At 43.0% G+C, this 22,629-nt stretch overlaps 1 protein-coding gene across 1 annotated transcript in view; it reads right to left on the bottom strand.

Moving 5' to 3' along the window:
* The window catches only part of LOC126252345 (phosphoglucomutase-like protein 5), a 126,904-nt gene extending 120,754 nt beyond the window's left edge, over positions 1–6,150 (bottom strand). Inside the window, exons 1-3 of the mRNA XM_049953234.1 lie at positions 6,068–6,150; positions 2,445–3,183; positions 304–477 (exon numbers count right to left, since the gene is read on the bottom strand). Coding sequence (XP_049809191.1) covers positions 304–477; positions 2,445–3,183; positions 6,068–6,150 — 996 coding nt within the window. The remainder of the gene's footprint in view (positions 1–303; positions 478–2,444; positions 3,184–6,067) is intronic.
* Between the last annotated feature and the right edge of the window lie 16,479 nt (positions 6,151–22,629).

Genomic DNA, 22,629 nt, shown 5'->3' with positions numbered 1-22,629 from the left:
GTAGAAGTATGCTTGCGTGACTGGTAGGGTCGAATTTTGATCTTCTGAGGTCTCCGTGTACTAGTAATGCGTTGCATTATATTTTTATCCGATCCCATCATCTTCAAAGAGTAATGTTAGTATGCCTTAAATTATCTTGAAAATGTTTCCACGGCATACGAAATCGCTGATAGACAGAACTTTGGCTATTGGTGCTGGTACTGGCAAAATGGACGCTATGTAATACAGTTTTGATAAGATGTACTCGTTCACTAGTTTTACTTTCTGAATTATATCGAGACTTCACTGGGAATGTAGTTGTACGCTGGCGTCAACTTCATTCAACTTCGAGACCCAGTTAGAAGTCTGCTTCCTTTGTAGATCCGACACCAGTTCTAGCCCCAGACCCCGAATCTTTGTTCCTATGGATAACAATTGTTGTTCCTCCAGCAGTAAACCTTTCGCAAAGTTCATTATCTTGGACCATGGGTCCTGTTGCTGCACAATATATGTTCAGTAAATGTTATGCATGTGGTATCGGGTCTTGTACCGACGCAAACATGCTCAGATCATCTGCAAATCGGCATGCTATTTTCTATCGTGCTAAGATCAACCGTTGGAGTGAGCTGTTAAGTCTCCTTAGGAGAGGTTCGACCGCAACTGCGTTTAGGGCCATCAAAAGCAGGCTACCCTGAGGACTGATCGTTTTGTATCGAATGATCCAGTTAGTTGTCCACTGATCATTACCTTGGAGTGGGTTCTTTTCAAAATGACTGACAAGTTGGGAGAATTTGTTGCAGGTACCAAATTTCCTATAGCTTTTAGTGAAAACTGTGGAGATCCGGTTGAAAGCTTTCGAAAAGTTGATAGATATTACAGAGCTCCTTGATGAATATTATGTCAAGGTAGTCACTCAAGATGCCGGTTGTATTACGTCCATGGACATCGTACGTTTGGTTATCTACTATCACGTTTTTCATTACATCCCTTAATCTTGCGATTACTGCTCGAGCTATTACCTTGCAGTCGGCGTTGACCAAGGTTATCGGCCTAAGGGAGCCGATGTTTGTTGGCGGGTACTTCGTGGGTACCAATACGATGAGCCCCCCGTGGAAACTTGTAGGGAGACGTTGGACATTCCATGCGTCACTGAATAAGTTAATTAACTCTTCTTTCAATACATCCCAACAAGTGCGGTAAAATCCGGTTGGGATGTCGTCTATTCCTGGTGACATTCGTGCTTCACAATAGGTCATCAGTCCCCTAGACTTAGAACTACTTAAACCGAACTAACCTAAGGACATCATACGCATCCATGCCCTAGGCAGGATTCGAACCTGCGATCGTAGCAGCCGCGTGGTTCCGGACTGAAGCATCTAGAACCGCTCAGCCACAGCGGCCGGCATGCGATGTCATTCATGAAGAGCATTCCAGGGTGTATTTTTTCAACAGGATAACGTTCGCTCACATACCTTTGTTGTAACTCAACCTGCTGTACAGAGTGTCGACATGTTGCCTTGACCTGCTCGATCACAAGATCTGTTCCCAATAGAGCTCATATGAGGCATCAACGGACGACAACTTCATCGTCGTCCACAACCAGCATTAACCGTCCCTGTATTGACCGACTTGTTGAAACAGGCGTGGAACTCCATACCACAAACTGACATACGGTACCTGTACAACACAATGCACGCACATTTGCACGCTTGCAGTCAACTTTCTGGTAGCTACACCGGTTATTAATGTACCAGCATTTCACCTTTTCAATTGTTTATCTCGCGCTTACACTAACCTGCGACCTTGCAATGTTAATCACTTAAATATCTTACCTAGACAAATGTATACACGAAAGTTCGTTCCACTACATTAATGTCTGCCCCTGTACCCGAGCGGTTCTAGGCGCTTCAGTCTGGAACCACGCGACCGCTAAGGTCACAGCTTCGAATCCTACCTCGGGCATGGATGTGTGTGATGCCCTTAGGTTAGTTAGGTTTAAGTAGTTCTAAGTTCTAGGGGACTGATGACCTCAGATGTTAAATCCCATAGTGCTTAGAGCCATTTAAACCATTTTTGAACTACAGTCATTATTTTTGGCTGTTGCAATATTTTTCTGTCACTGTAATCGAAAAGTATTTATGATCTTATAGCGTAAGTAAAAAAATTATGTAGCTACTGTATATGTACTGATAATAGCTTGATTATATCCAGGTGCAGCTTGAAAATGAGCCATGTTCAATCTCGATAGCAGTAAATAAAGAAATGATTAAAAAGTAGCTGTGGTGGACTATCATTACAAGAGTGCGCATTTCATACAATCTGTCGTGGCAGCAGATCGACATACACAAGAAAGATTCAGGACTTCTTAATTTGGTTTCGACTATTAACTGATCACTGAGTGGTTGTTCGCGTCAGGAAAGGCAGTGTATACTAATTTACAAGAAATTACGGAAGGTAAAACTTACCTCAGGTGGCGCGCCCATTTCGTCGCAGAATATTCTGCGCGCGTACGGTCCACTAGATCCGTGCATGCAATCCACGAGCAGGCGGAAAGGCTCTCCTCCAAGACCTTCCGTTAGCAGTCGGCTCAGATGAGGAAAATCAAATATATCCTTTACCAGCTGCACGTAGTCATCCACCGAGTCGATCACCTGCACTAGGAATTCTCGTCCCTCGACGTTGAACCAGTGGGTCGCAATGTCTGAGAGATCGACAGTCAGGTTGCTCAGGGTCTTGTAGCTCTTGATGTGCCGCGAGGTGATGTGAACAGTTTTCGTGAAGGGAAGCGGCGCCGGACCGCCGTTGGAGCCGTTGAACTTGATGCCGAAGTCGCCAAGCAGGCCGGCAGGATTGTGACTGGCCGTAAGTACAAAGCCGCCCAGCGCGCCGTATTTGCGGATCACCGCAGATATCGCCGGCGTCGTCATCAGCGCGTTGTGCGCCGCGATCACCTTGTACACTCCATTCGCCGCACACTGCCTGATCACCTTCTGGGCCACCTCCTCACAGAGGTACCTACCGTCCCCTCCCACGACTATAGTACTCCCAACCACGGTGTCGCCGAGGACCTTCAGGATGCATTCTATATAGTTCTCCGCATAGTTTTTCTGGCGATATATCAGCGTCGGTCTTCGGAGTCCACTGGTGCCCGGATTCTGGTCAAGGTACGGCGTCGTATCCACCGACACGATATGCCGCACAGTCCTGTAAAACGATTTCACCTAAGTATAGCGAAGACATGATGATACTGGAATGAGATTTTCACTCTGCGGAGACATGGCTTAGCAACAGCCTAGGGGATGTTTCCAGAATGAGATTTTCACTCTGAAGCGGAGTGTGCGCTGATATGAAACTTTCTGGCAGATTAAAACTGTGTGTTAGTTCTGCAAGGTTCGCAGGAGAGCTTCTGTAAAGTTTGGAAGGTAGGAGACGATATACTGGCAGAAGTAAAGCTGTGAGGACGGGGCCTGAGTCGTGCTTGGATAGCTCAGTTGGTAGAGCACTTGCCCGCGAAAGGCAAAGGTCCCGAGTTTGAGTCTCGGTCCAGCACACAGTTTTAATCTGCCAGGAAGTTACATATCAGCGCACACTGGCTGCAGAGTGAAAATCTCATTCTGCAAACATCCCCTAGGCTGTGGCTAAGCCGTGTCTCCGCAATATCCTTTCTTTCAGGAGTGCTAGTTCTGCAAGGTTCGGAGGAGAGATTCTGAAAAGTTTGGAAGGTAGGAGACGAGATACTGGCAGAAGTAAAGCTGTGAGGACGGGGTGTGAGTCGTGCTTGGGTAGCTCAGTTGGTAGAGCACTTGCCCGCGAAAGGCAAAGGTCCCGAGTTCGAGTCTCGGTCCGGCACACCGTTTTAATCTGCCAGGAAGTTTCATGATGATACTGGGATTGGGCAAAATGTAGAAACACCGCGATAAATGCTTGCTCGACGATAAATGCGGATGCTAGCCAAGCTAGCAGTTTGCGCTGTTGTATTTGACCACGAACGGCACCTGTGCGAAGTTCTCAATACTTTGCAAGAGTCACTCGTGTTCAGAACAGTGTCCTATGTAATTGTGAGTGCATTATGTAGGAGCTAGATGAATTCGAACGTGGGCCAATTGTTGGTATTCGTATGGTGAGTTCTTCTGTAACCAAGACAGCCGATGGGTTTCGCGTTTCAAGAGGCACCGGATCTAAGCTTTACAGCGCATACAGGAAAAGTAGGAAAACATAATCTGCTAAGTCACAACGCGGACGAAAGTGTGTGTTGAGTGATCGTGACAGACGGTCATCGATGAGTGTTGTAAGAAAAAGTAAGGGGATGACAGTTGCAAAAGTCACTGTAGAACTGAACGACGCCCTCGAGAACCCTGTCAGCAACAAAACAACACAAAGAGAGCACTATAAACAGGGAACTGCAGGACTAGCTGTAATTTCAAAACTACTTATGAATGATGGAAATGCCCGTAACTGAAAAACGAGGTTCAAAAATGATTCAAATGGCTCTGAGCACTATGGGACTTAACATCGGAGGTCATCAGTCCCCTAGAACTTAGAACTACTTAAACCTAACTATCCTAAAGACATCACACACATCCATGCCCGAGGCAGGATTCGAACTTGCGACCGTTGCGGTCGCGCGGTTCCAGACAGAAGCGCCTAGAACCGCTCGGCCACTCCGGCCGGCAAAAACGAGGAGCTGAAGCCATCAAACTTGGACTATGGAGGAATGAAAGAAAATCATTTCGTCGGATGAATCTTGTTGCACACTCTTTCCAACTTCTGGTCGAGTTCATGTACCAAGAGTGAAATATGGCGGGGATTCGGTGATGATATGAGCAACCGTATCGTGATATTCAAATATGTTCAAATATGTGTGAAATCTTATGGGACTTAACTGCTAAGGTCTTCAGTCCCTAAGCTTACACACTACTTAACCTAAATTATCCTAAGGATAAACACACACACCCATGCCCGAGGGAGGACTCGAAAATCCGCCGCGATCAGCCGCTCAGTCTATGACTGCCAGCGCCCCAGACCGCTCGGCTAATCCCGCGCGGCTTCGTGATATTCCACGGGCCCCATGCTCTTACTACACAGAGTCGCATTGCTGTCAAGGATTACGTGACAATTTTGGCCGATCAGTTCCGTCTTGTGGCACAATGTTTGTTCCGCAATTGTGACGCTGGGTTCCTAGAGGGCTGGGCCCCTGTTCATACAGCTCGCATCGCCCAGGACTGGTTTTTTCAGTATGAGCCTCCCCTGCCCACCACAGTCACCAGATCTCAATGTTACTGAGATATTGCGGTCTGCTTTGAAGAGAAGAGTACGTGACCGCTATCCACCTCCATCATCGTTACCTGAATTTTACTGCTATTAGTCTTTTCCACTGTAATTCAGTCGCATGTGGAGAAAACGAGTCTCTACATTTACCTACTTCTTCATGCGATCGGCATGCTCATTATTGGATTTAGTAATGTTAGTACTGCAGGGTGGTCGGATACACCTCCTGGCCCACCCTCTCACCCCCATCCCCCTCCCCGAAGGAATTCGTGTACTTAAACTGACTGTGCCTACTGTTATTCCATGCGAAAGTGTGCGGACGTTTTGTAAATGTTTACAAATCGTGTTACTGAGGCGGAACGTGGGTACCAGCCCCGTAATCACCTAATCGGATGTGGGAAACAGTCCATAAACCACGTTCAGGCTGACCGGCACACCAGTCTTCGACGTTAATCAGTGGGGCGTGTTCGTTCTGGGCCCGGCTTAGATGTCGACATAAGTTAAATTTGTATCCTGCACTGCAGTTAACCTATACAGATCGGCTGAAGTTCGGGATACAACTCATACATGTCAACTGAGGTATCGTATGGTAACTTTCCTTCTGTCCCATTTTTTTTCTATTTTGCACTGGTATCCCATTCCTTAGTTGAGTTACATAGATCAATTGAAGAATAGGGTACTAGGACACAAAGAAGCGATGTACAGGGTGATTATATTTATTTCTTTATTTATTTTCGTTACAGCCATCAATGGGCTAAGTTTACACAACTTCCCTCTCTTCCATCCTCTTTCGCCAGTACTCCTTCATCCGTTGGCTCACTTGTGCACGTTCTTCTGCCGAGAATACTCTGTTCTTCCTCGTTTTTTCCTAAATATCTGCCTGTTCACGATTTCTTCTGCCATGATCCCGCATTTTTGTATATTCCACTGCATTTCTTTCACTCATGGAACTTTTGTCTTCCTGTTCTCCTGGTAGAGAAGAATCTTGTTGGCGAGCATCTCTGATTCCATTCTTTTAATATGCCCATAGAAAGACAGTCTTCTTTTCTTCATCGTGGTGGTGATATTTTCAAATCGTTGATAAAGTTCCTGATTTGATCTTAGACGGAACGTAAATTAATTAGATTTTTTCTGGGCCCAAGAATCTTTCTAAGGAATTTCCTTTCTTTCTTTTCCAAGTCTGAAAGTCCCGTCCTGGCTATTGTCTCCGATGCATATTAACATCCAGGTTTGACGACTGTGCTGTAGTGTTGGAATTTGACCTGGTATGAGAGTTATTTAGATTTGTATGTGTTCTGACACAATCTGAATGCTGTTTCCATTTTTCTTGCCCGTTCTTCAATTACCGTCTTTTCATTGTTGTTTGGAATCAAAATCTCTCCTAGGTACTTGGACTTCTGAACTCTTCTGATGTCGCCACACTTGGTCCTCATTGTCCAGACTGGATCAGTGGTTCAAATGGTTCAAATGGCTCTGAGCACTATGCGACTTAACTTCTGAGGTCATCAGTAGTCTAGAACTTAGAACTAATTAAACCTAACTAACCTAAGGACATCACACACATCCATGCCCGAGGCAGGATTCGAACCTGCGACCGGAGCGGTCGCTCGGCTCCAGACTGTAGCGCCTAGAACCGCACAGCCACTCCGGGCGGCCTGGATCAGTGGCATTTATGTTCATATATTCTGTCTTCTCAAAAGATATTTACGATACTGCTTTCACTGCTGTTTCTTTGAGGACTTCAATCTGTTTTGTTGCAATTTGAAGATGCTCTGCAAAAAACACTATATCATTTGCAAACGCGAGGCATTCAAATGTAAGCCCAGACTGTTTGCGGCCTAACCTGTTTCCATTTGAAAGTTGAACTAACTAATTTCTTTTCACCATTCCCTGATAACTTTTGCTAAAACACCGTTGAACAAGATAGGAGAGAGACTGCCTCCTTGTCTCAAATTTATTTTGATTTCAAAGGGCTCTGACAGTTCTCCTAAAAATTTAATTTGTGATCGGGCGTTTGTTAGTGTTTGCTGAATAAGCCTCGTTGATTATAATTAAACTTTCAAAACGCTATAGAAATAACGCCACTGGCCAGAATGACGTCAAATTGCAAGAGAATATTATCGGAATGTGAAAATTGATCAACTGATGGCTCTTTATGTGTCACAATACGTTAATGAAAACATCTCTCATGCGCACGACCCACTGAAGTTGGTATAAACGCGCCGGGTACACGGCTTTTCCTCTTTTCGCGTCTGCGACGTTCGCCATGAATGTCTCAATGCAGGATCGCGCTTTGCTTGTAAAGCTGTATTACAAGAATGATGACTGTGCACACGTCGCTCTGCAGAAGTTCCAGACACTGAAGGGTTTGAAAAAAAGCGATGGTCCGATGACTGCTGCAGGTCTGGAGAAAATGATTCAGAAATTCGAAAAGACGGGTTCTTTTGGTGTGAAACCTGGTAGAGGGAGGAAACGAATTGATTCGACGTCAGTGGAAGCAGTGGCCACAGCAATACAGGAGGAGACGAGTGGTGGTGTGCAAACGTGTAGTGCGTGGAGAATTGCCCGAACATTAGACATTCCCGTGAGCACGGTGAGTAAAATCCAATGAAACATCCTTCTTTGCTACCCATTCAAAATTACCAATGTGCACGAGTTGCTTCCCGTTGACCTGCCAGCAAGAGAGACCTTTGCTTTAAAAGTTCTTGCTCGCATGGTAGTGGACAACAATTAGCCGTGGAAGATTTTGTGGACAGGTGAAGCCCACTTTCATCTGACAGAATATGTCAATACACATAATTGTCGAATATGGACAACGGAAATACAACACGCAAATCAACCAGTACCACTTCATCCTGATAAGGTCACTGTGTGGTGCTGGTTTAAGGCATCATTTATCATAGGGCCATATTTTTTCGAAGAGATAGGTGCTTCCAGTGCTGCTACCTTTACCGTCACTGATAAAGCGTTACGAGTGTGTTTTGCGCGACCACGTCATTCCAGCTCTCCAACAGCGTGGATGTATGGAAGGGATCATTTTTATGCAAAATGGCGCACCTCCGCACATTTCAAATCCAGTTAAGCAGCTGCTGAAGCGCTATTTCGGAAATGCTAGAATTATCAGCAGCCATTTCCCTGCAGCCTAACCGTCCTGATCATCTGATCTTAATCCGTGTGACTTCTGACTGCGTGTGACTTCTGGCTGTGGGGCTATCTGAAAGATGTTGTGTTCAGTGTTCCGACTGCAAACTTAGCTGCATTGAAGGCACGCATTGCGCAACACATTCTGAACATGACCCGAAAACACTTCTATCAGTTGTGGAACACGCTGTTTCTCGATTTCTACATGTTGCAGAAAACGGTGGACAGCATATTGAATATGTTTTGCGCCAGTCACACGGAAATTAATAATCCGATTTGATTTTGATTGAGGCTTTTTATGCTGTTTTTGGCCTAAGGACAGTTAAATACCGATGTGATTGTTGCTTTTTATGCGGTTTTTGGCCTCAGCACAATTAAAAACCGATGTGATTGATGCCTTTTATGCGGTTTTTGGCGTCAGGACAATTAAATACCGATGTGATTTTTTTATACGTTTTGTGACCTCGGGACAGCTAAAAACCGATTTTCCCCATCTGATGTGATGTGACCTTATCATGGTGGATGGGCTACGTAACTAACAGTATCACACCTGTACACCCATGCACACATGCACACTGAGTAGTACAGTTTTTTAACATCAAACGTACACCTTAGGTATTGTTGTATGTTTCATTTGTCATTTGTAGTCGACCACTACTAAATTATGATGCTTAAAGAGCAATCTATTGCTACTTTTTGTAACAAATGTTCAAATGTGTGTGAAATCTTATGGGACTTAACTGCTAAGGTCATCAGTCCCTAAGCTTACACACCACTTAACCTAAATTATCCTAAGGAGAAACACACACTCCCACGCCCGAGGGAGGACTCGAAACTTCGCCGGGACCAGCCGCACAGTCCACGACTGCAGCGCCTGAGACCGCTCGGCTGATTCCTCGCGGCACTTTTTGTAACTATATGTTTTTCTTTTCATACGTTTTCCCCCTTCTTCGATAATATTCCGTTGCAATTTGAGGTCATTCTGACCAGTGGTGTTATTTCTACAGCGGTTTAAAAGTTTAACTGTAATTATAATCACCATGTGCTTAACATTATCTTCGAAATATGTCTGCCTTCTCTGTCCTGCGTTCCTTTGTACATTCGTCTTTGCTGTTAGATCTGTGCAACCCATCTTCTGTGTTAACTTCGGACGTCATTGATAAAAGCCGACTGTTTGTATCCCATTCTTCAGTAATCCCGCCGTGGAAGGAGATTCCATACGCGCCCGAATTTCTGTTTTCTTATTCACATGGTCCCTAACGGGCATACATGGTGCAGGTAACAGAACTGTTCAACAGTCATAAATGGGCGAATTTCAGACAGCTGTGTGACAAGGTAGGCACCAATTAAAAAATCATTCATGTTATGCTTGCAACCAAACGTAGCAGGTTACAATGAATTCAAATACAAAAACATTAACAGTGTGAAAGATCAAACAGCCGAATGCAAAAGAAATCGCAGATCATGACTGAATCGATAACAAGACTACTTGTGTCAAGTTTTGAAAATGTAAGAGAGATACTGACTGCAGTAAAGTTGTGAGAATGGGTCGTGAGTCGCACCTAAATAGCTTATTCGACAGAAAATTCGTCACGAAAAATATATATTCCCGGCCCGGCGCAAAGTCTTAATCTGCCAGGAAGTTTCAAATCAGCACATACTTCACTACAGAGTGAAAATTCATTCTGGAGACGATTGTATCACTGTGATTGCTGAACGAAGTCTGACATCTCCATTACCTAAGTGGATGACTGCAAAAAAATGGCTCTGAGCACTATGGGACTTCCGAGGTCAGTCTGGAACCGCGCGACCGCTAAGGTCGCAGTTTCGAATCCTGCCTCGGGCATGGATGTGTGTGATGTCCTTAGGTTAGTTAGGTTTAAGTAGTTCTAAGTTCTAGGGTACTGATGACCTCAGATGTTAAGTCCCATAGTTCTCAGAGCTATTTGAACCATTTTTTCTGAGGTCCTCAGTCCCCATATGACTGCAATATGGAATTTAAGAATATTCTTCGCCCTTTGCACGGAGAAAGGACGTCGAAGTGCAAAAAGTTAATGGGAAAGAGGATATTGATCATAAATATTCTAGGTTACAAAAAATGAACGAAGTACGTGTAATTTTCCTAAACGCGAGGACATAGATCTCCATACAACAAATTAATCCTTTAAAGACGATGTTCCCACTGACAAAATCGAAGACAATGACTTGTTAATGTGACAAGGTTCTATTTGACTTCTGTTACAAGTAGAACGTACTGATTCTGCAGACTGTGGAGAAATAGCCGAGTTAAAATAACTCCGAAGTTACAATTGATACCACTTTGTTTGATTCGTTGGAATGACAGGGTTTTGTTTAACAGATTATTGCTGAATTATTTTTCTTGTAAGTAATAATAAATTAAGTTGAATATTTGTATAATTATAAGTTTCCATTAATCATACCTTATCGTCCTAACAAACATTAGGATTTAAACGGAGGGAGATACCTACCATGTAAATAGTTAATTTTTGGAGAAAAATAAACAAGAAAAAGGAAATTTATTTTATAAATTGACTGAAGCAACAAGTATAGAGGTAAGTGACACGTGAAAAAGTATGAGAACTTGAATACCGTAACCAGACACAAATTTCTTGTAGTTTTTAGAGGTTGTTTGAAGCAGCAGTTTTACAAAGAATGAGGTAGGGGGAAGAGTAACACAGTTATGTTGCACTTCCATTACGTTGTTTTTTAAAAATGTTCTTTACAGTTCATTGTGACATGCGTTAACTATCACGAATCAATAATGGGCCAAGTGCAAGTAGCGCTCGCGCACTGAGGGTACCGTACAAATTTAATTACGTTTATAGACAGTTCATCTGTCCCGGAAATCGAGAATCTCGACGATTTTAGCCTGTTATCGTTATCCATACCCTGCAACATATCGGTCCCGGTAATTCCAAGCCCTATAATAATCTCTACAGTAGTCCCTGATAATTAACCAGGACATATAAAAAGAATCGAGCAGGGGGCCTCAGTTTATGCATATAGATATAAAAGATTTTTAAAAATGTTTTTTATTTGCTTAGTGAAACAGGACTACAGCTTACATTTAAGTTTGCATGCAGGAATATTTTTCTATTATGCTCTTGTCGGCTGATGAATGCAGTGTAAGTTCTAATGCTAAAAAGATATTATTATGTAACACAGCTATAATTTAACATTTTTTGGATTTTTTTACCTTACCTGTACTGGTTAACCTTGCTTCTTGCCAAATTTCAGGATTCTAGGTCAACGGGATGTATCCTGTATGTTTCGATAAGTGACTTTGCGAGTATCAAAATATGTGACATAAATAGCCCTGTCTTTTAGTTACATTTTCTTCGAAGCTTAAAGTTTTTACACCGCCAAGAAACCATAGACCTCAATATGTAACATAAACTCCAATTTGATACGTATTCCCGTTCCTGATAAAAAGCGGCCTTAACCGCTGGACAGGCAGAAAATCGGATAACAGTCGAAGAAGAAAATACCTTTTTCGTGTGGTATAATTATAAATTAACCATATTCGAATTTCTTCCTTTACTTTTACTGTGAAACCTTGCTTCTTGCCAAATTTCATGATTCTAGGCCAGTGGGATGTATTCTACAGGTTTTTATTAATGAGTTTGAGAGTATTAAAATTTGTGACATAAATGGTCGTATCTTTTTATTGCATTGACTTCCCGGCATAAATATTTCACACCGTCAAGGATCGTAGACCTTAGTATTTGACACAAATTTCAACTTGATACATCTGCCTATTCCTGAAAAAAATTGTTCTTAGCAGTCGGACAGACAGGCAGAAGAACAGCAAAGCGATTTTATAACAGTTCTATTTTTACCGGTAGAGGTACACAGGCCTAAAAATCAATACTGTCGGTGGAGAAACAAGTGAATAATGAGCTAGTGAAACTTTGACATCAATTTACGCGAAACGAATCAAGTGTCAGTTGACTCCTTGTCTTTCCAAAGGGTCGATGTATAAAGAGGAAGGATAACTGGGAAGCTGCGTAAACCTCAGACTAAATTCTCCTGCCTAACATCGTAACGTGTGTTACATTCTGCTATTTTGATTGTCTCGTTCTATTTCTCTACTCTGTTGCTAGTAACACGATCAGATTGATCAAATAAAACAATATCGTATGAGATTACTTGCTTGCAGCTGGTTGACGTCAACATCTTGGCACGATACTTCGGCTGACAACCATTCAACCTCACGACAGTCTACGGTTATCAGACGAAATATCGTGGCAATGTCGAAGTCATCAGGCTGCAAGCCCGAAATGGAATACTCACTGAGCCGCGAAAATTCCAAGAACCACAACTTAAACGACACTCATATATTTATGTACCAGGGCCAAAAAGCATAATTTTTTCTGGTAGATGCGATAAATATTCCTAGAAGTGACTTCGCCACGACTGGTTAGCAAAACCTTGTGATTCCTGTGTTGTCCTGGGACTCTGGGCAATGGCGTCTTGTCGGCGAGGACTGGCTTGCCTATTAGATTTTCACGTACCATGGCACATTCTACAGTGAATACCGCTTCCAAAAGTTTAATCAACAATGTTTATTCCAAAAATACTCTTTTATATTCGAAGCCCGTAGCCACCGCTGTACACTTTCATACGTTGTACGGACCTGTTACAATAATTGCAGCGCAACTCTGAATTTCTTCGATGTTTGCCGCAATGACTACTTGATAAGGACTGTATTTGCTTGAACAGGACACTAGAATACGTCGCAATAGCTTCTCGTACGGGGTGCATCTGCGCTGCATATTTACAGAATCCTCCAACAACTTTGCCTTCCATCAGCGTTTCCTACTATTAATTTCACATGTTCCTTCCACTTCACACCGCTTTTTAAGATTACACCTAACGTTAACAATAATTCATCTTGCAATCTATATTAGTAAACGGCTAACCTGTTTCATGGCACACAGTCCCAGTTGCAGATTGACGATTTTCAGGGGAAACAAAATTTTGATTTTCAATATTTTATAAAATTTTTGACCTAATTTAAAAATTTAAATTGCTGTTCTATTCTACTCTTTAATAGGTGCAATATTATGTTAAAGACTGAACATAGTAACGCAAGTATTACAGTTAGAAACTGCTTGTATGTCCTGACGAAGTGTAGCTGGCGGCGCCCAAATACCTGGACTTTATTCACACAGTATTTGAAAATGAGAGTACTTGGTGACTTCCACCAAACTTTACACATAATTTCAAGCCATTACGAAACTATTCCTCGATGACACCCCCAATAAAATTAAGAAACGATAAAAGTTTATCGATTACTGAATTTTCGCTGTTCATGCAACAAAACTACTGCATCAGGCATAACATTTTAATTTATAACTTCTTTATTTCTAACTCTTTTCGCAGCACGTTTTCCAGACAGCATCCACACATGCATCACTGAATATTCCAGCGAAATTATATCTTTGTACGACACTTCGATCGGAAGACATTACATCATAAACATTGAGATCTATGAAAAACTAGATTCTGCTTCAAACGGAGGGCAAACTACCCACACTATACTCATCCAGTATTTGGGAATGAGAGCACTTAGACTTCCTACAAACTTTATCCATAGTTTCAGTCCTTTTCTGAGCCTTATATCCCTTACATGCTTAACGTCAAATGTTTTAATACATTAACTCATTTGTGTAGTGATCAGAAGTTTGAAGCTGTTTTATACAGGGGAGTTCGATTCTTGGTGGTTTACTGGTCACATACTAACAGCTTGTTTCTCCTTTTTTTTTATAGATATCACCTTGCTTTCATTCGCGTTTAAAGACTGCTCAAATTGAAATTCTGTATAAAAGGCTTTCATTGTCCAGTGGAAATCCTCTCCTGAAGATTAGAGGTTCGCCAGCGAACAGTCTTAAAATACTGCTGGTCGTATCTGATAAATATTTTATGTGTACTGAAAACATTTCTGGTCCCTCTATGGCTCCAATGACGCATCTGATGTTACTTCTGTTTCTGTAGCACTCGTTCCACATCATAGTGAGAATCACAATTACGACCACTGAACAAGTAAACAACAGAAACTAAACTTCACCGCCTAGTATATAGGAAATAATAATACTTTCGGTCTACAGCCACAAAACTACAGAAGATGACTTACAGTGCCCTATAACGATATCCATACCACTGAGAAATTGGTTTCCACGTCCCTGAAACAACATCAACGCGAGTGAGAAATTTAAACAGTGGACCCCTCTGGATTGTTGTAGTACCGACAGAATCCTTCATAACGCAAAAAGTTACTTCAGTCACCTGAGAAAAGACACGAAGACATTAATAAACCCTGCAACATACCGTTTACGTCTACCACTGCACTTAAATTTAGCAAGTGACTGTGATGCACTTCAAAGGGAACAGTCTTTTAATACGCTGAAAAATAAGTCTAACAAAGAACATTTCTAGCGAGCGGTACACAGTGTTACTAGCTGTTGTTAAAGGAACAGTCAAAGAAAGAACACCCATAAGTGTCTGTTTACAGTACCTGAAATGTGCACATTTGCATGACATTTTGTCAGAGTCCCTGGTATGCAAGAAATTGTCACTAGTAAATTTTGTTGTTGCTGTCAGCCGAAACTTGGAAGGATTCGTAGGATCTCTGATCAGAGATTATAAAAAGAAACAATTTACGAATTATGCAATAGCTATAATCTGTCTCATTTCAGGCTATAGTCAAGCTGTTGGAAAAATACTTTCAAGCAGTTGCAAAGAAAATTCCCAAACAGTTTTGTTTCAACTACATTGTCAGTAACAAAACTTGCGGTATTTTATTTTTTCACCGCATTTTTACTTAGAATTGTGCGAGCAAAGTTGTAAAATTACTTCTCAGAATTTGAGTGTTTTCCGAATACACTATCATCACATACAGAGACAAAATTAACATTTATAAGCTGCTCTCTGTACCCATTGGACAACAGTGCATAGCAGTTTAAGGAATTAGTACGCATAACTACACTGATTTCCACAAACCAAAGATAAACCAGAAAATTAATGATAACTATCGATCCGTGCACGACAAAACACAGAAACCGCGTCCGAGAAATTTTTCGAGGGGTCATATCTCTGGTGCTGTTGATGACAGATATAGCAAGTCAACAGTTACAGATGCCCTTGTCCAAGCTACCATTTGTATACCTATCCTACACTATAGGATCAACATTTACACACTTCCTCCAACCCGCGCAAATTGAGCAAATCGATTGGATCTTTTGCATTACGTGTGGTCTAGGGTAGACATGGAGTGACTTTGCTCGTGGGTGGTTCCTAAGAAAACCCCAAAAACCAGAAGTCCTAGTTGTGAGAATGGCTACTTCTACAATTTTTATTCATGGCAGATTGTCTAAATTTTTACCATATGTTCATAAGATGATATTCTCTGGGAACTTCGAAACTTTTCCCGATAGCATTATCCGTTACTGAGATCCAGATGTTCAAAGTTACTGTACTTACACAGGATACTGCAAAAATCTGTTTTTAAACTTTTTGCGCTGTTGGCCGCATTTATCTAAATAAACAGTCGCTACGATGAGGTCAAATTTGAACTGTATATTCGTTAGACATTCCTGTAGAAACTTCATTTTTCCGTTTTCGAAAATCTGTATCATTTATCAAGATTCACACGAAAAACCATGATCTTTGAGCACCAAAAATACCATTTGTGAGGACGACCACTTCTGTAATTTATATTCATGGCAAATCGTTGAAATGTTTACCATATGTTCTTAAAATGATGTTCTCGGAGGACCTCGAAACTTTTTCCGTTACCATTATCCGTTACCGAGATCCAGAGGTTCAAAGATGGATGCACGTAAATAAGCACCTAAATGGCGATCTGAGGCGTAAATGTAACTTTAACTGAGGTAGTGAACATCATGCCTATACAAATATGCCCAGAATGGTACTCCAGTGACAAAGTATGGGCTAAAAAAGGTCTTAATGCTAGTTCTGAAAAGTACTTAAAATGAATACCCATAAGTATATAAGGCAGGTAAGACTACAAATTCAGTAAAATATTTCCAGTAACATTTTTAAGATACGACAGTAGCAGTGAAAGAGAAAGATGCAGACATGGATGCAGATAGAGGCAGTGGGAGCAAAAGACACAGGAGGTTGTGGAAATAAAAAGAAAGAAAAAATGGAGATGAGTGGAAATCATAATAGGCTTGGGGGCTCTGAGTAGTAGTGCAAAGTGGGCATGGCCCCACTCTGCATTGTTGCTCAATTTATTCAAGATGGTGGATCCACGATGGCGGCCATAGATGTGGCAGTGTCACAGTGACGTCATCGTGGGAAGTTCAAATTTTGGCGAGAAAGTAGGTCAATTGGGATACCTTGACTAACCTAACCCCACCCCCACCCCTCCCACCGCCCCCTCCCCTCCCCAACCTCCTGTCCCATCCCCTATCTGGAAATTGCGGGAAAAGGACTAAATCTGTGTTGTGGTGCTGGATAGGATGAAGTAAGTCTTTATTGTGTGTGCATTGTTTATTTAAACAATTTGAGTTATCATAGACAGTAGCTCCATCTGGTGTGTTCACCATGAGGTCCTGAGTCCAACTGACCTAGTTCACAACGCCGCCACCAGAGGCGCTGTTGGCCCTCCACCTCCTCTGTCCCATGAAGTAATCCAAGATGGAAGTCTGTGGAAAAAATTGCGGCAAAGAGGTCTGAGTCTGTGTCTAGGTGCTGGACTGGGAGGACAGATGTAATTGTTTACTGTGTTCAATGGATGAGATGTCCGTTCTGGAGAACGAGGAGTTAACGGATATATCAGCTGTAATCATGCAGGTGAGGCTTATGTCGATAGCTACCTGCACGATTTTTGGAAAGCAATGATATTTGGTAAAGACGAATACGCTTCATCAAATAACGAAGATGCCTCAGGATGGGGCTAAGTTACACATCGCAACTCATGCTGATAACTGTGTGTGAAGTAACTGTAGGTCATTCGATAAAAGTCCAGCCAGTATTCCAAAGCACAAGTGGCAAGGCGTTCACCCCCGAGTCTCCATGCCCCACTGGAAGAGAGGCAATGCGCTGGATTCACGATACCGCCATGCGGTAGCTGCAGGGGTTGCGACATACTTCCTGTCGCATTGGAAATACCCGCAGGCTCCTTCCCATCCCCAGCGCACGCACACCCCTTGCACGGAATACTGTCACATACATAACTTGAAGATGTCACAGGAACTAAGTGTACCACTGCACAAAGAGAGAGAGAGAGAGAGCTTTGCAGATGACGCTAGAATATGTAAACAATTTGTGATGCAATTACGCGTTTTATTCTGAGGAATACAACCATTGCCACACTTGAATACAGACTCTAAAAAGATCGCGGCACACTTACGAAAGTGTCTTGAGACATTTCGTGCGCTTTTGTGGGAAATACCCTTATATTTGAGCACAAGCTGCTTCAGGAGTTACTAAATCCAACTGAACATGTCTCTAAATACACTTTCAAAAGATCGCTGCACAGTATTTTGCTTCAATTTTGTGGTGTGTACCACTACACTTGAACACAGACTCTGAAAAAGGGATCGTGGCACACTTGTGAAACCATCCCTGACTCACTTCGCGCGCTTTGGTAAGAAATAACCTTGTCTTTGTGCACGAGCTGCTTCTGGAGGTAGTAAATCGTATTGAATATGAAACTTCCTGGCAAATTAAAACTGTGTGCCGGACCGAGACTCGAACTCGGGACCTTTGCCTTTCGCGGGCAAGTGCTCTACCAGCTGAGCTACCCAAGCACGACTCACACCCCGTCCTCACAACTTTACTTCTGCCAATACCTCGTCTCCTACCTTCCAAACCTTCGAAGAAAGCTGTGAGGACGGGGAGAGAGTCATGCTTGGGTAGCTCAATTGGTAGAGCACTTGCCCACAAAAGGCAAAGGTCCGGAGTTCGAGTCTCGGTCCGGCACACAGTTTTAATTTGCCAGGAAGTTTCATATCAGCGCACACTCCGCTGCCGAGTGACAATCTCATTCTGTATTGAATATGTCTGTAAATACACATTCAAAAGGATCGCTGCACAGCTGTTTGCTTCAATTTTGCAGTGTGTACTGCCACGCTTGAACACAGATTCTAAAAAAAGATTATGGTACACTTTTTAAACCTCTCAGTCTTTCTCCCTTACCCTGGAATATATGCGTGCATAAACAAATTACGTAAAGTGTTTAACGCCTGAATACATTCGCAAATATTGTTTTTAAAAAAAATTGTTTCAAATATACTCGCACACAAAACTCTGCACTTTCTTCCCACGTGCATGTGGAATGGAAATACATCATGGCAAAATACACTTGAGAAAAATACCCGCAAATACACTGCATCCATACTCAGAAAGCGATCCTACATTACGCAAGAAATATTGTTTATTCGACTATCACAGTAGTTTGCTACATGATGCAAATCGTAACTTGGAACCCGCAAAGGGACGGTGCGTCCATCACTGGCCGCAACTCGCCACAGAGTGAAGTGCCGACAAAAAGCGGGGTTCTCCCGCCGAATCCACGAGGCAGACAGCACCAACTTGTCCTGATTTGCTCATAACAACATTCATCGGTAGGTGGGGATGGATTGCTACACTCCTATTGGCTCCTGAAAATGCTGTTCACGACTTCCCATCAACCGCCCCTCCTCATTGGTTCCTGTCAAATCATTGGTTCCTGTCAAATCAGTGTGTCCTCTACTAGCGTGTCCTCTCCCCTCTACTCCCAGTATCATTCCGCCAGCGTCAGTTTTCCAGTGTGGTCGTTCTTTTAGTTGTGTGTGCATCCGTTTGTTGTTTAAGATGAAGCGTCTTGCCCAGCATCAACGTTGCCATCAAGCACTCTAATGTGGTGGAGTGATGGACCATGCAGGATAACTTGTACACCTACAAAGTTCTTGGTCTCGATAACAATATTGTCTATTGCTTTATACACTGTAGGGCGGGTTCGCCTTCTCCACAACGTGAGCCACAAACGACATAGACTTGTAGAAGAAGAAGAATATGAACTGCCACGTAAGAAATTAATTTATTTTTGGAAATATGTGGTTATAGTGTTGAAATTGGGGAAAAATTAGTATCTTAAAACATTCTCGTCGGTAATTCAGTTTCTTTATCTTGTTTTACAGCGCAATTCCAGGAGGAGCAGGAGTCTGGGCCACAGAAAACTCTCCCTGTCGATGCCCAGTCGCCTGTGAAAGCCTGAAACTAGAGCTGCCACGTGACTATTAAAAAAATAATGTAGAAGTAATAGTGTAATATTTTGTATCGTTGGTTTATTTCTTAGCTCATACATGTACTTGTTATAGCTCACATGGTGAAAATGAAGCTCGAGTTGGAGGCAATGCTGGAGGCTGAAAAAATGCAGCAGCCACACGCTGTGGAACAGCCTCCACCGGCGAATACACAGCGCCAACAGAATAGGAAAGGAAGACATATCTATGTAGTAGTAGCTACGTAATTCAAAAAAATTATGTAGGTGGAAGAGGGATCACTGCTATCAGCTGCAACAGGATAATTAGGCGGAATCAGTGGCAACGAGCGAAAATGTGTAGTGGACTGGGATTCGAACCCAGGATTTCCTGCTTGCTAAGCAAATGCGCTAATGACTGTACTATCCGGGACACAGCATTATCGCAAGTGCACAGACTATGTCAGTAAGCCTCACAGCTGATCCACATTCTCAACGAGAGTCACCTACCCATAGTCCCTGTCCACTACTCAGAGATTCCCACTGGTCGGATGCCTTTTGCACATCCGCAATGACGAAAGATCTATCGCCCAGCCACTGATTTTGCTTAATGTCCCATTGCAGCTAATAGCAGTGATCCCCCTTCCATTTACACACAGTGTTTTATAGCTGCAGGATTCGCTTGTGTCTGTTCTTTTGAAGAAACAGACACCACGCAATCATATACAAAAAAATTGTTTCGTCTTGTTATGGCAACAATACTACAATACAGCAGAGCTGTCCTGTAAGTGGAAAAAAAAATTCTAATTTTCTTTGATTGTTTGTTTGTTTGCGTCTGTAGTATAGAAGGTTTTTCTTCTTCCGGAATGGGCCATAGATGAAGAGCCGCAAAAGCAGCATGACCTCACCCTAGCAGAGGATGAGTTTCCTGAAGAGGTGGTAGAGATACTTGGCAATGTCGATGAAATGTTCATGCCATGGACCCAGAGCGTGAAAGGTAATTACTCACTCCATTTACAAATGATCAGTGTTCCTTCTTTCTTTGCAGCAGCAGCAGCAACTAATGTCTAGAACGTTGCACTAAACTTTTTTTTATTATTCTACAGCAGGTGCGTCAGGGGGACAATTCACACAATACGCCGTGACTCGGGTACCAGGGAGCAGCGAAATAACTTTAAGAAGGGGTCCTCTGCCGCTGCCACAGCCACTCCAGCACCACGTCTTTGTGTCAAGCAAGGAACTACCACCCCTCAGGCTACCGGGTCAGGCCCACAGCAGCAGCAGCATCATCAGGAACTGTCGCCTCAGCCAGGCTGTTCCCACTGGCCTGATGTCGTAGTGCTGCCTCTTCTACCTCTCAGCCTCGTCAGAATCATCGCCACCAACGGAAGGTATGTGTACCTTTGCACATATCCCTGCACATCTCGCCGACTTCATCATTGACAGGATGGACATCATCACCCTGTAGTAGTAGCAGTAGTATTAGTAATAGAGATGATCCTGGGTCTAGCGTCAGTTCCCTCTCCTGTTCTTTTAGTGAAGGACATCAGGTCAGTGACACCATACCGCAGTTATAATACTCAGTGATTGCAGACGCCTTTGAAGAGCGAGTCTTGTTCCAAGGATCGAGAATCCAGCAGGAGGGTACCACAAACCTGTCGGATTTTCTAAGGGGGTGCCCTCCTGTCGTGGAAACGGAGCTCCTCCGAGTAGTCAATGATGCATGGTATCCCGCCATTAAATGCAGTGCGGTGCGGTGCAGTGCGGTGCCCCCCAATGTGTGCTTTCTGGTACTGAAAAGACAAGTCTTCATTATCTTTGAGGGGAAAATAGCGTGATAACGCGGAGCACGTCAATTACCGAGTAGTTCCCTAAATCGACCTTAAGTGCTATACTGGCCCGGTTTTCTGAGATGGAAGTGAAAGGGCCAGCTAAAGCACTCAGCCCAATACTACACTTGGACATGCATGCAAATGCCTATGATCTGGTAAATGGAGGGTCTAGCTATAGATCAATAGACCTATCAAAGTATCAATAACAATATATCAATCAAAGTATCAATAGATATGATGGATGGGCATGTAGAAGGCTGTTATTCCAATCACAAGTGTTGTTTATTGTAGTGTGTTTAAAATTAGTTGCGACTTTTGATGTTTGCCTCGCCAGAGGGGACATGATGCCGTTGCCCAGGTAACACCAATGGCGAGCCGGTTGTCCCTACCTAGCTGCCAGGAGTTTGGCTGGTAAAGAGCCCCTGTTGCCATGCCGAGGGTAAACAGTACCACGTGGTGTCGCGCTTCAGTTGCTTCTGCATTCGTTAGCTCTCTTTGTGAAGCGTTATTTTTTGTCCTTGAAGTGTTCTGCAGTGCTCACGTGTTGTGAACGAGTGTTTTTGTGTTGGCGTTGCGTTGTTAATAACAGTGCGACATGACTGTACGCGAGATTCGCAGTAAGAGAGGTCATCCAAGAATACGTTCACTTGCTGCGAAGATAGCGAGCTGTGGAAAGGGAGTTCCGATCCGTGACCAAGGTCGTGAATTTGTGTGCTCTGTGCACAGTTATTTTCAACTCGAGTGTAATAACGGTGGTCCAAATTTAGATGTTGCAAGAGTGGTGGACAGAACAGCTGCTGCACTTAACATTCATTGATCAATGGTGCTGAGAATTGGCAAGGAGAAGGAAAGAAAGGAAGATGTGAGTGAAGAAGCAACACCAGGTCATTCTTTATTAGAAACTCCAGGCAAGAAACAATGTTATGACAGACAGGTAACAAAGATGGGCGCTCAGCGCAAGGAATATCCTACCTTAAATAAACTTCTTTGCAGCCTCAAAGAAGCAGAGCTGTTCATTGGGAGTAGGTCGTCACTTCGAAACTGTTTACACGAGCTTGGTTTCTGGCATGAAAAATTTTCGTCTCAGACATTTATCGTGGCGAGAAGCGACATAGTGGCGTGGAGAGGCAGATATCTGCATGCAGTGAGGAATGTTTCATCCGAAGACATTGTGTG

Source organism: Schistocerca nitens, chromosome 4, assembly GCF_023898315.1.
Source record: "Schistocerca nitens isolate TAMUIC-IGC-003100 chromosome 4, iqSchNite1.1, whole genome shotgun sequence".
Taxonomy (NCBI): domain Eukaryota; kingdom Metazoa; phylum Arthropoda; class Insecta; order Orthoptera; family Acrididae; genus Schistocerca; species Schistocerca nitens.
The sequence above is the reverse complement of the archived record's forward strand: the minus strand, read 5'-3'. Positions and strand labels throughout refer to the sequence as shown.